The 13,774-nt window shown below is 34.5% G+C and overlaps 1 protein-coding gene across 5 annotated transcripts in view; it reads left to right on the top strand.

Annotated features, from left to right (window-relative positions):
• Positions 1–13,774, top strand: part of ERBIN (erbb2 interacting protein) — a 119,378-nt gene that overhangs the window by 79,366 nt on the left and 26,238 nt on the right. For all 5 annotated transcript variants that reach the window (XM_082301463.1, XM_082301460.1, XM_082301462.1 and 2 more), the window contains 9 exons: positions 3,997–4,060; positions 5,614–5,688; positions 6,990–7,134; positions 7,615–7,687; positions 8,778–8,907; positions 9,238–9,353; positions 10,361–10,430; positions 11,500–11,599; positions 13,589–13,710. In XM_082301463.1, the coding sequence (XP_082157589.1) occupies positions 3,997–4,060; positions 5,614–5,688; positions 6,990–7,134; positions 7,615–7,687; positions 8,778–8,907; positions 9,238–9,353; positions 10,361–10,430; positions 11,500–11,599; positions 13,589–13,710 (895 nt within the window). The remainder of the gene's footprint in view (positions 1–3,996; positions 4,061–5,613; positions 5,689–6,989; positions 7,135–7,614; positions 7,688–8,777; positions 8,908–9,237; positions 9,354–10,360; positions 10,431–11,499; positions 11,600–13,588; positions 13,711–13,774) is intronic.

The raw sequence follows: 13,774 nt of genomic DNA, 5'->3' as shown, positions 1-13,774 counted from the left end.
TCTCCTGAAATCTAGCATTTTTTTAGTCCCTGCCTTGCAATTCTCACTTCCTTTGTCAAACAAGCCTAGGCTGATGGTGATGCACTTCCTGCTGTTCTATGAACATGAGCAATGTTCTGAATTTTCCAACTGGGGCTCTAGAGCTCCAAGCAGGTTAACAAAGATACCAGAGGTCAATGAAGAAGGAAACAGATCCCAAAAATGGGATGTGAATAACCACCTGCAGAGTCATGGATATGTTGTGGTGTACTGTAAAAGGGATCTTTCACTGGCAACAGAAATTGGTAGAGTTGCTGGTTTTGGTGGATGTTAAGAAGTTCTGGTGGAGAAGACAAGGTTCTAACAATTGAATATTCACTCTGTCCAACTCATATGCTAGGAGAGACTTGTGTGCAGTAGGCAGAAGTGAGAATTGCCAGCTTTTCAAATATAACAGCCAGTTTTTTAGTGACGGTAGCTAATTATATGCCTAAGACATGATCAAGAGTTATGTTCTATTGGGATTCCCTTTTTAAGTGCCTAGATACTGTACTGTAGAGTCTGCTGTATAAGCAAGCCAGAACTCCTATTTGGAATGACATGTACAGCATCAGAAAGTGTGAATTTACATCTTCAAAGTGTGAAGCATTCTGTGGTATAAATAGTCTCAATACTCTTTGGCTCTTTCTGCTATCACTAGTTTTCAGCAGAAAAAAATTAGAGGACATGTAATTCAGAGTGGTAGCTCTCTAAATTAAGTTACTCCCAACTGAGGATACAGTAGCTGTAATTAAAATACAGATTTTGTTTATAAGATCACTCTGACCTTAATTGCCAAAATTAACACACAAAATTAACAGCATGAATTACGTGAAATACTTTTAAAAGCACAGTTTACTCTTGTAGTGATAAGAGACACTTAAACAAATGCGTTAATGCCTTTAAGTCAATCATTCCTTCTGTTGAAGGTGCTAGGAATTTTTTTTACTTCAGTGTTTTTAAAGCTTCATCCTTGATTGAAAACTAAACAGCCACTATCATGAATAGGTCCTCTGTATCACTTCCATAATAATTCGCAGTAGATGCCGAGCTGCCACCCTTATTAGTCTATTCTGGTACTCTTACAGAACATGCTATACAGCTAAAACGTGTAGAAAATCCAAAGCAGTTTTTTGATGCTAATAAGATGTAGCAGTAGGTCCTAATATTTTTGCTATGGAATACCAGTATATTTTCTTATTTTTCTATGACTCTCATCTTTCTAATATTTTAATTCTTACAGCAAATTTTTTCCTATTTGTAATAAGAAATGTATTTGGATAAATTGTACATCCCTCTTTCTGAGTAAAACATGCATATAATTTTTGACACTAAAGTATGAAGTACTTGAAAGAATCTTAATCAAAATGGGTAATTAATGCCAACACACTAAATCAACCTTAATTTATGCCAAATTTTATGCCAAATATACATCATTTTGTTCGGAGCTTATCTACATCCAGCGATTGCAAGTGGCAGCATTATAATGCAAAACAGCTCAGTGAAACTATTTTTACTGAAAGGAAAGCAAAAACACACAGAGACTATTTTAGAGGCATATTTCTGATAGGTGAATTGGAAAGATAGTCCAGTAAAAACATTATACTTTCTTTTTTTTTCATTTTTTTAAGCTTCTGTGGCCTAGTTGTCAATAAAAAGAGTAAGCTTTTTAGAAAGAAGCAAGTTATTTGAGAGTATAATTACAATGATTTGGGCCTGATCTTGCCATGACACACACCGCCCTTGAACTGTATGCCTCTTGAAGTAAGCTGTAGTGTTAACCTTAATGAAGTCATCTGTATACAACAACAGAATTTGAGGCATAATTTAGGCTATCTGATCCCTTAGTATTGAGTTGAGTTGACACCAAGTTCAATAATATGAATTATGAAAGAGGCTTTCAGTTTATGGGAGGGATTACATAGCGCTATGTCAAAGATGGAAATAGGTGTAACTCTGTGATCTAGTTAATGTTTGTTTCAACATCCTTTGGTGTTAATTTTTCCTGCTACCGTAACATTATTGGAAGCCTTGTTTGCATTTTCTCTGAAGGTAGTTCTCTATAAACAATACACAAAAGCAAGGAGATATTAGTCCTAGAATATCTGAAAGTGCTATTATGCAAGCAACAGGGAAAGGAAGGAATATTACCAAGACTCTCATCTTGCAAACATGTTTGTCTATGTTTTATACTTGAGTGGATGTGTTTGCTACATTACAGTCACATTGGCAAGGGAAAAAAAGGCCCAAAATCAATAAAGTTATCTTGCTATCCTGTCATTGTTATATAACATTGGTTTGCATAGTGTGGTCTGTGAAGTTTCAAAAGCTACAGAACACTATGTTAGATGCTTTTAAAGGAATTCTTCAGCAGTGTCTGTGGGAGACTCATTGGGGCAAATTTGTTAGGAACATACAGCATTAAAATTGGTATAGGCATGCTCTTACAAAGCTTTGTGAGAATAATCTTCTGCAGGATTTCAGAGGGACTCAGAGTTTAGGTAGAAATTGCAAAAGAATGTTAGGAGTTGGCTTACTGATAATCATCCCGTTCATTGGCTTCGAGAAATGAGGGAAATTGTTTCTTGCAGTCTTCTGAAAGTAGCCTTTTCTTGGTTTTTGGGGTTTTTTTTCTTTCTCTAGGACAGTAGGAATGTTAGCTAGAGGCTTTTCTTCAAAGCCTGTGTATACTATAGGTACAGTGCAAAAAATGCTTCTGCTTTTGTCTTGGTCTTGTCTTCAGCTACTTATGTTAAATTCCTGGTTTGTCCCCAGCTTAATTACTCCAATGTCATGAAAATCAATTTTCTAAACAAATGTTGAGTCTCCTTCATGGAGATTATTTAATTAATAATATTAATAGTCACATCAAATTGCTTTCAGTAAATTAGTCATTTTCCAATATATTATTTTTGAACTGTTTGTTCAGAGCAACTGAAGAGTTTACGGTATTTGAATAAAAGCTGAAGTTTTGAATAGCTGCATAGAGAGCATCTTATTCTCATGCAATTTTTTGTTGACGAAACTAGTGTGATATTCTGATAATTTACAAGACTCTGCCATTTAGAAGCTTTTATATTTAATTTTTCCAGAATTTTGTAGTACATACACAATTGCAGTTTATATATGAGAGTTTTAGGTACTACTAATTGTTCTGTGGAAATCTGTTATTAAATAAATAGAGAACATGATGTAGTATGAGGAATTCACAGCCTCTTAAAAAATACTTTGAGGTAGAACTGCTATTGACTGTGAAGTACCCAGTGTGTCGACCACCATATGCAGTGGTAGATAATCTCTGTGGAGTCCCCAGATAGAGGAAAAATGTTTCCAAAAAAGCTTGAAGTAATGGATTTTACTTTTATTTCAGACATTTATTTAATATTTGCTATAAGTTAGGTTAAAGAGGTATTGATGTGTCACAAAATCCAACTTTGTAATCTTATTTAATGTATGACTAGAGAAATAATTAGGGTTCCACTTGTCATGTGGAAGCAACTTAGTCAGCAGCCTGGAGAGGTACAAAGGTAGTGTTGGTTACTGTGATTCAACAGTGCTCTTCTCTGTTTTCCCTGATCACTAGGCAGTAGTCTTTGAGAAGAAAACATGTAGTTAACCAGCCTTTGACTGAAAGCATGTATTGTACTGTAGGTGAAAAGCTGAACCACTCAAAAGAAGAGATGCGCCACTGGGTTGCTCTTTATCATGAAGATTTCTTTACTGGTCTTCAGTTTTTGCAAGCTCATCTGTAGATGTGTTGTAGTGTACTCTTTGTGTGACACTCAACAGTCTGCAAGATCAGTGATACATGCCTGGTTGAACAGTGTGTGAAAAATTGACCTTAATTAGGTATGATAACCTGTTTCAGAATAGCATCACTGCTTAATACTTTTTAGTAGATTTTTGTAAACACTGGAAGTTTTGATGTAGGTAGTATTTTCTTAAATCTAATTCTTTCTTAATTTCATTCCTGTGTAGAACCATGTCCAGACTGACTCAGTTGGAGAGACTGGACTTAGGAAGTAATGAATTCACAGAAGTGGTGAGCTTTGCATCTTTTATAAATCTCCTTATCCCTTGATCTGTTTTTAATAAATATGAAAATAAAAACATCAGCTTAAGAGTTCTGCTACCAAGCAAGTATTACTTATACCTTAGAGTACTTTATGGAGTCTGGTACAAAACTTATGTGTGTGGTCTTAAGAATGAGAGGATGTTTTTACTCCATTTTAAAATAACACGGTTGTATAGTATGGTTACTGTACTGGTAAATAATTAATAGTACTTTGTATTTAAATTATAAACATAATTACTTGGCTTAGGATAAATTCTAAACACTTATTGATTATAATGTATTTAATGTTACAGTTTTGTGCATAACCTGCTTTTATTGTGCACAAACTAGATTCAAGGGAAACTATATTAATTGTAAGTTTGAGTAGTGTTCAAAGTAGTATTTTAAAAGTTGAGGTGCTCTGATTTTTCCTTCAGCATAGATTGACTTGTTTCTTGTTTGTGGTCTCAGAGAAACATATATCTTGTATTTAGAGTGACAAAACATCTCTCTGCTTTTACAAGTACTTTCCTGGGTAAAAGAATTTGAATAGAAGTATAATGAAACTTGCTGACCTGCAATACAATAGAGTCAAGCCTTTGTGTGCCGTTAGTAGAATATGCAGAGCTGAACACTTGCCTAATGATGTGGTTTGGAAAATAGGAGAGTGTGTTTAAGGAATTTTTCAACATTATCGTTAATCATCTAGCCCTTACTATTACTGCCATATTCTCATCACAGGGTAGATATTTGTGTAGGAGCCTTAAGCTAACATTTGAGTTATGACTTTCTCTTGGAAAATGAGTTATTGGGAGTCAGGACTGCAACTTAAGCAGAAATCCTGTCTATTTACTATATAACAAAACTTACTTAGTCTTTATCTGAACTTGGCTGTAGTTATTAAGGTGCAGTAGTACCTCTTTGGTATTACTTTCTCAGGAGGGAAGTTCAAATAGAAAAGCATATGCAACATGGATGTTTACCAAGAAGGAGTCTTTCCCTGGTACATAAGACACTGTTAACAACAAGTTGTAGTGGAAAAACAATCCTGCACTTCATTTTATGGATGGAGTGGTTTGCTTGTGTCATGGAGATGCACCATTTGTTGATAGAAAAATGAAATTTGTTTCAATTTTCCCCCAAACCAAAAATTCTGGGATTTTGTAAAACAGGTCCTCTAAGTTGTTGGAATTCAAGGTTTTTTAGACCTCTTTTATCAAAATTGTACATGTAACATGTACTTAAAGTGTGTGCCTGTTGAAAAAGAATGCTTTCTGTAAAAAGCATTAAACCAACAGAGAGCCTTTCTCTAAGATTATTTGGTTCTGTGGTCAAGTTCTTAAAAGTTTTTGTGTGTCTAGTATATATTTTAATTTCAAAAGTGAAATATCTGGGTTTTCTTTGATGACCCAGTGAAAAAAGTGTGTATAACAGCTATAGTAAGACATTATTAAAGTTGCAATAGACAAATCACTGGAGTTGTTTTTGCCATTCACTGGGGTTTTTCATAAGTTTTTTTTTTAAATGGCTTCCCATTACAGCCTGAAGTACTTGAACAACTGAGTGGATTAAAGGAATTTTGGATGGATGGTAATAGACTAACACTTATTCCTGGGGTAAGTTCTTCTGCTGTGTTAAACACAAAGTACTTTAAATTATGCAGTTATTTGCTTTGTCAGTGATCATGTATGTTGAAGTTATGTAGTTTTAGTGCTACTTAAAGCCAAAAGGCTAAATGGCACTTGAATGCTTAACTAGTCCACTTAAAAATTATCACTGATCATGAGAGCTGCATTCACAGCTTTTGGGTTTGGTTTTTTTTTCATTGAAAGTTACATAGTTCTCATCTGAAAATTATGTTGCAATTTAGGAAAACAGGTAAAAATCTAAAATCAAATTTAGGGCTGAATGGACCTTCCAAAAAGGGATTATTCTGTGTTAGACAGCAAGTAGGAATTTACAGGATAAATATGTTGTGTGGATTTTTACTGGTCACAGCTGTAAAGCTGTAAAGTGCCAATTTTGGTGCTGTGTAAACAGGGAGCATAGCCAGTTCCTGAGAAGACAGTCTGTTGACTTTGTATGGGTTCCTGACATCTTTCAGGATTACACGTGGTCCAGACTGACCTATTATTACAGTACTTGAGAACCTGTGCTTAAGTTGTAGCAAACTAATAAATGAGAATTTTAATTTTGGGAAGCAGCTGGTTTGTTTGTTGTTTTCAGCCTTAAATCACTAGCAGTCATGTGAAATGTGGCCTTCCTGCCTAGTGAGTAGTATTTGCTACTGTTTTTCCTTCAACTAACTCTTAGACAGTTGAGTGGTTTGATTGTAAAATACAAGCTGAACTGTGTTTTGCAGTAAAATAAAACTGTATTTCTGAAAGTGACGATTTTAATGAAGTAATGTGCGTGAATTTTAAAGCTTACGCTTGGTTCATATGGAATGGTAATATAAGCTTATATTTTGGCTTGTTTCTTTCAGTTCTGTACAATTAGGGATTCATCATTGTTGTTTTTGAGGTGAAGTAGGATGCAGTTTTACACAAAAGGCAAAAATAAGCATTGAAAGTCTTTACTGGAGCGTAATGATGTCCTCACACCATGTGTCTCTTTCTGAAGTCTGTTCTAAACCTTCAGTTACTTGATTCACGGTAACTAACCATTGAATGTGCGGCAGACTGACTTTAGGGACGTACAGAGCTACTGTGGGGTGTCTCTGTGTGTAAAAACATCAGCTGTGCTTATCTGCACAAAATACTTCATTTGAAAGTTTGGGTATTTTGCATAAAATTGTGATTTAGCACTCTAAGTCTTTTCCTCTGGCATTACACTTGAGAGGCAGTTTGTCAAATCTGCCAGTTTTTTTGTTTTAAACTTGCTCTTTCTAGAATGCATTATTTTCTCTTTCTTTTAGTTCATAGGCACTTTGAAACAACTGACCTACTTGGATGTTTCTAAAAACAACATTGAAGTAGTTGAAGAAGGTATTTCAGGTTGTGAAAGCCTGCAAGACCTACTGTTATCCAGTAACTCACTTCAGCAACTGCCAGAGTCTATTGGTTTGTATTTTCAGTTAATTCATGTTCTTAAAAGCCTATAGTTCAGACACAGAGCACTTGAAAATAGAAAAATTACATTCTAGATCTGTTCCAGTTGAGTAGAAGTGCCAGTTGTTGATAAAGCTGTTAATGCATGGCTGAATAATAACTTAAAATTGTTTCAGAGCATTCTTTACTTTATACAGTAGTTTGTAAATGGATGAAAAGCTGCTGGCTCTATCAGAAAAAAGCCAATTTCTTTTTCTCCCTGCTTCCACCCGCCTACCTGAATGGTTGACACATTGTAAACTGGCAAACAAGTTCTGTAAACTCATCTGTTTATTTCCTTAGGAATACAGCGCTATGGGTGTGCCAGGGAATAGAGAGGATGTGGTTGCTTGCCCATAATGTTGAGGGCTTTTTCCCCTCGTAATTTAAAGTTAAAACTCAGCTTAATGAACTCAAATGTCCATTTTGATTTACTTGTTCCTGTTATTATAGGTTCTCTGAAAAAGGTGACAACACTTAAAATTGATGAAAACCAGTTAATTTATTTGCCAGACTCCATAGGAGGGTAGGTATTTCACCAAAATAAAAAATTGAATTGCCTTTCTGAACACTGTTCTGTAACAATGGCTTCTCTTTCAGAGTTTTTGTAACTATTTGATTTCATTTCTTCTACATGTTTATGTTGTAATACAATTTAAAGTGAGTGATTTCATATCTGAGTTCTATTTGCAGCATGTATGTTCTTATTATTTAATACCAAAAGACATATGTTCCTCACATAATGCAGCCACCAATCTATAAAAGAAAAATTGAGTGTGATAGAAAACAAGATACTTGAAGAGTCAGCTTCCTGAAACTGGTTTTTGTTGACAGGAACATGGCTGTGGTAGATATTGCAAATGATTGCCCAATCTCAAAAATCTTGTAAATATGAACATGTATTTATCTTTGTATTTATCTTTATTTTTTTATATAGAGAGAGAGAGAGACAGAAAGAGAGAGAGAATTTTCAGCTGTCCATCAGCAGGTTTTTTAATATATATTTTGGTTTCCAGCAATTTAATTTAAAACTTGCAAGTAGCAAAAATAATTGGCTCAGAATTAAGTGCTGTACAAATGTACAATGTCTTCCAATTTCTTTTCATATATTTTAATTAATACAGGTTATCTTTTGTCAGAGTTTACAAAATACTGCTTCACTACCAAATTTGTAGGCTCACTGCCTCTAACTCTTGAAATTCTTTGCTTGTTCAGAAACTGCACTCAGCTCTAATTTTTTGAGTATGATCTGTCCCATTCTGAATGTTTTTAATGCCTTACACTGGCATGTTGTCATGTACTACACGAGCATTTGGTGTTGCTGGCCTCATTATTTTCATTGTGAGGACAGTGTAAAGGAGATTTAAAAAAAATAAGCAAGCTCAAAACAGAACCAAAAACCTGCAATCAACCAACACGAAAAAACACCCACCCCAAAACACATTTTAGGCAATCAATAAAGGATTCTTCTTAGATTTTAATTTCTTTGGGTTTATTTTGAACTACATTTGAGATGAATAATTAATAGTGATACTAATTTCATTTAAACTGCAAGTATTCGATTAATGTTGGATTAGTTAATCTGTACAGAGGAGTTAATTTTTTTTTTTTTTTAGATTAATATCAGTAGAAGAACTGGACTGTAGTTTCAATGAGATTGAAACATTGCCTTCGTCTGTTGGGCAGCTCTCGAATATAAGAACATTTGCTGCAGATCATAACTTTTTAACTCAGCTGCCGTCAGAGGTATGTATTTAATTGCAAAACTGTAAAATGAATATTTTAACATGTTTATATAGTCTGTACAACTTGTGAAGGTAATAATTTTTGAGAGGATTTTCTTTGTGTATGTTTTTAAAGGAGGATGTGTACAAATATACAGGTTTTTAAATAATGAAATTTGATGTTTTTTAAGCAACAGGCAGGAATTCATTGCTGTGTATTGAAACTAAAAAGTTTAGTATGTATGAATACACCTTCCAGGCAAAATAGCCTCAATACTAATTGTTTTAAAAATTTTCGTATTTATGTTGTGAAGATGAATTAATTCTTTGTGTTTTTTTTTTTTTTTTCCAGATTGGAAACTGGAAGCATGTAACAGTGTTGTTTCTGCATTCTAATAAACTTGAATTTCTCCCTGAAGAAATGGGTGATATGCAGAAATTAAAAGTCATCAATCTGAGTGACAATAGGTTTGTGAATGCTTTTAATCAAGTAGAAATTTTATAAAATGCAACAATAATGTAAGGGATTGTTATGAATACATTATGCTATCTTTCCTTATCTCATGCATAGCTCAGAAGCTGAGTGAGATGTATTTAATGTACTATTGTGGTATTCTGGATCTTGCAGTTCCATTGTATTAAGCTGTCTTTATTTTAATGACTTGGCAGATGCATTGAAGTGCAGCTTCAATACATTTGTGATTGTTAGCATGTGTTTTTCTGTGGAATTAGTCTAGTTATTTTCATAAAACTTTTGATTCTTACTTAAAGATTTATAGCTTCTTGAATTACATATGGAGCACCCAACAGCATCACAGGATATTGTAAAAAAAACCTTGGTGTTCTGTGGAAGGGGGAAAAGAATTGTGTTTTATTGGAGGTGATCATTAAAAATGGAGAAAATGTTTAGCTTTCGGGAATTGTTAGTTTATAGTATTGAAATACACTGGGAGAGAGAAGTCTAGGGAAGCTCTCCCTCCTGTTCTGTCAATCCAGCTTCTCTGTGCTCCATTTGTGGCTTGATTTATCCATTAATGCCAGAGCATCCATTATCCAGGATAGTCCCTTCCCTGTACATGTATCTTTGAGAAAAAACCTGATTTTCAGGTGTAGCATATTTTTCCTTAATTGGCATATATATTGACAGATAAAATGCTGAGGATTCAGAGTTGTTAATTCACGTTAATTGTCTCCACATTTAAGTTACTCAATGGAATTAAATTCAAGTTACAATGTAACTTCTTTGTTTTAAGCTACTTGCTAAACTGGGCAGACGTAAGTTTGTCTTGTTTGCTTGGGTTGTTTTTTTTTAATATGAATTTAAATTACATGCTGTAGCCTTTCAGCTCTCAATATTTATTAATTCAGCTTCATATGGATATGTTCTTTTGAAATGTTTTACATGCTAATGCAGGGTTGCTTAAAGTCTTAACAGTATGGTTAAATGTACTTACATAAATTATTTTAATTTACAGACTGAAGAATTTACCATTTACCTTTACAAAACTGCAACAACTCACTGCTATGTGGCTATCAGACAATCAGGTAAATTTTTTTAATACTGCAAATAAATAGTTGTTGACTTCATTCCTAGTGGGATTGACAAGAACAGAGCCATCTCTTAAATAGAGACCTAGTACTGTGTGCATCAATACTTTCTTGACATTACTCTGTCAATTCTGCTGAAGTAACCAATACTGAGCTTACCTGTCTCTGGAGACTCATATTTCTGGAGAAGTTTTGCACTGTGAGGAAATGCAATTTAACAGATGTTGGGAGGGGTTTTGTTCATTTGTTTTTGTTGTGTTTTTTCTGTTTGGTTTTTGTTTTGTTTTTTGTTGTTTTCTTGTTTTCTTTTGTTCAGGCTAATTTACACAGGAGAGTTAGTACTTGATAAGCTAGAACTTAAATGTTTAGCCTGCTGTTGCTTTCACAGCTATACCAGTGGGGAAACTCAGCATGCCTGGTTTTGAGTTAGGTTTCTTGCCACACCTTTTGAACTGTGTGACTGTTCAGCTTTGAAGCTGTTAAGCAGTAACTCATGTGCTTGTAGCTTGTATTTTTCCTTTTTATTAAAGTCCTTGGTATTATGCTGATTTTCTGAATGGCATTAAGGTAGACAGGGCTGTCAGAAATCTAATAGCCTCAGATGTGCACTACTTCTAAAACAGTAATTTAAAGAATCCCCTGCCCTTCCCTGTAAAGGGTGGAGGATGTTCAATCTGGTGTCAAAGTGAACAAACAAGAATACAAAATTTTTCTCTTTATATGATTGCAGCTTTAAATAGCCAGATATGTCTGTGCATTTCAGATCAGCATGCTTTGGGATAGTAGTAAGTATCAACAAGAAACTGGGTTACTTTTTGAATATCTAGTGTTTGCTTTTCACAAAAGCTGTTGCTGAGTTTCTCCTCAGTCAAAGCCTGTCATCAGTCAAATACAGACATGTTAATATCTTCATTTTGTGAAAATTCTTCAGAGGAGAAATGGTTTAATACAAGGAAGAGTAGTCTTCAAAGTCATGGGACAGGCATGCTCTATGATATGTAGGTCATATTTACTTTTATATATATATACACTCTCATAACATAGCTTTCTTTCATTTACTTTCTAGTCTAAACCACTTATCCCTCTTCAAAAAGAAGCTGACCCTGACACACAGAAAACAGTACTTACTAATTACATGTTCCCTCAGCAACCAAGGACTGAGGAGGGTAAGGAATTTCTGAAATGCCGTGTCACAGTGGTCACTTTTGACAATAATGGGAAGGCTTCCTGCTAATATGATTTTCACTAAATAGTACTTAAATACAAGTTTGGAGTATACTTGTAAGAATGATGAGTTGTGTCTGATGAATGAGAACAGTAACTTAATGAGATTTAGATATTGGTAAATTCTAGATGAAACTATGTCAGTGAGCAAGGTGAGAAATGGACTGACAGGAACACGTTTTGTGATGGTTGCCACTCCCAGCGTGACACCCTCATTCCTTTCAACAGAGCTTAGTGGTTTGGGGTGAAATTCCCTTTAGCAGGTGTTAGCTTCAAACTGACTATTTTAACAAAATGTTTCCTCCATTACGAAGTACATGTTTTTTGAAAAGTACATAGCATTCTGTGGTTTATTTTGAAGTGAAAAAACATCACTCCAGAAAAAGCGTATTGCTCACACGTAGTTTAAACTGTTTTTATAAAAAGTAAGGCACGAAATTTTAAGCTTTTACCAGAAAGTTATTTCAGCACAGTTGTGAAATAGTTAGGGAAACAAGTAATGTTCCACTATTAAGCCCAACAGGAGTTAGGAAAGAGTTAAATAAGTTTATTTTTCCACTTTCTTTCCCTTGCAAGGTAAAGGAAAAAGTTTGTGCTGCTTTAAAAGAAATAAAGTGGGGGGCAATATATTAATGGAAATAACTGAAAACTGACAAGTTGCAACATTCCTTGTTCTGTGGCACAGGTGTCTAGTACACTGAGAGAGGAGTAATCAAAAACATAAGCAAAAGCAGTAAATTGTGCGTCACTTTCAGTGCCTTCTAATGTATCTGCAGTACCTCTGATAGAATGTGAGAATTGGGAGATTCAGTGAAGTTTAAGATTGTTCCTGAAAGTGTTCTCTCCATTTGAACTCTGTTTTTCTCAGGTTCTGGGGTTTATTTCTGTAGACAAGGAAAGGACTGTTTGTTTGGCTTAAGCTGACCGAACACCTGTCTGAGGTAGTCATTCCAAAAAGGTTTCAGGTTCAATAGACAGAGCTTTTAAGTTGGTTTTTGGTCAGGAAGTCTTAGTAATCAGGATAGTGAAGTTTATTATAATATTTTTAGATGTATTAAAATTGTAAGTGACCCAGTAAATGCAGAGTAACAAATACGCCGTTGCACTACTGAGCCCTAAAATTAAGTATTTCTCTATGTCAGGTATAGAAGTGGTTAATATGAACAGTCTTGATATCGCTAGTGAAGGATATACATTTGCTGGGTGATAGTGGCAGATTTATTAGACTATTTGTCATGCTAGAAGTAGAACCTGGCTGATGTAACACCAAGATACGCTAAAATAAGAGACAGTGGGTACCTGCAAAGTTTATTTATTCTCTTGTAAAATTAAGCAAGGAATACTTGTAAAACCCCTGTCAACTGCATAACTTGTGCAAAATCATGCAGATTAACTTAACCTTCAGGTTTAGATGCTTTCATTTCTTTAGGATTAGTAAGAATGCAGGTTTTTCCTCAGTAAGTCATTCTTAGTTTTCATTTTTAAATTTTCATTAAATGAAATCAGATGAATGTTCTTGCATTTGCGTAATGATATTAAGCACTGATAATAGGCTATGTAAATCTATACAGGTATAATTTATGTTTTTATATATATACACACAAATACATTATTTCATATTTATATATAGAATAAAACCACTTAGCAGAGTTCGCTGAAAATTTTCAAGTGTGAATGTTGAGACTAATGTACAGCTGAGCATATGTTTTTTTTTACAGGTAGGGATATTTCTAATATAAAAGTACGGCCACATTCATAAAGCAGTGGTATTGCATCTAATCTTCAAATAATGGTGCTGTTAGTCTTTTATCTTTTAAAAAGAAAGAATACAAAGCACACCAATCCCATTCAAGAGAAAGAAAATGAGTGTATGTTATTTTGCATAGTGTATCCTGTTCTTTTAAGAGCTTCTTGCATTTTTTTTTTCCCAGTTATGTTCATATCTGATAATGAAAGTTTCAATCCATCTCTGTGGGAGGAACAACGGAAACAGCGTGCTCAGGTGGCATTTGAGTGTGATGAAGACAAAGATGAGAGAGAGGCACCACCACGGGTTAGTATTGAATTTATTTTTGCATACTTGGTATTTCCCTCCCTTTCATTTCCACCCTTAATCT

Source organism: Coloeus monedula (assembly GCF_965178545.1).
Source record: "Coloeus monedula genome assembly, chromosome: Z".
In the NCBI taxonomy this organism is placed as follows: Eukaryota; Metazoa; Chordata; class Aves; order Passeriformes; family Corvidae; genus Coloeus; species Coloeus monedula.
The sequence above is the reverse complement of the archived record's forward strand: the minus strand, read 5'-3'. Positions and strand labels throughout refer to the sequence as shown.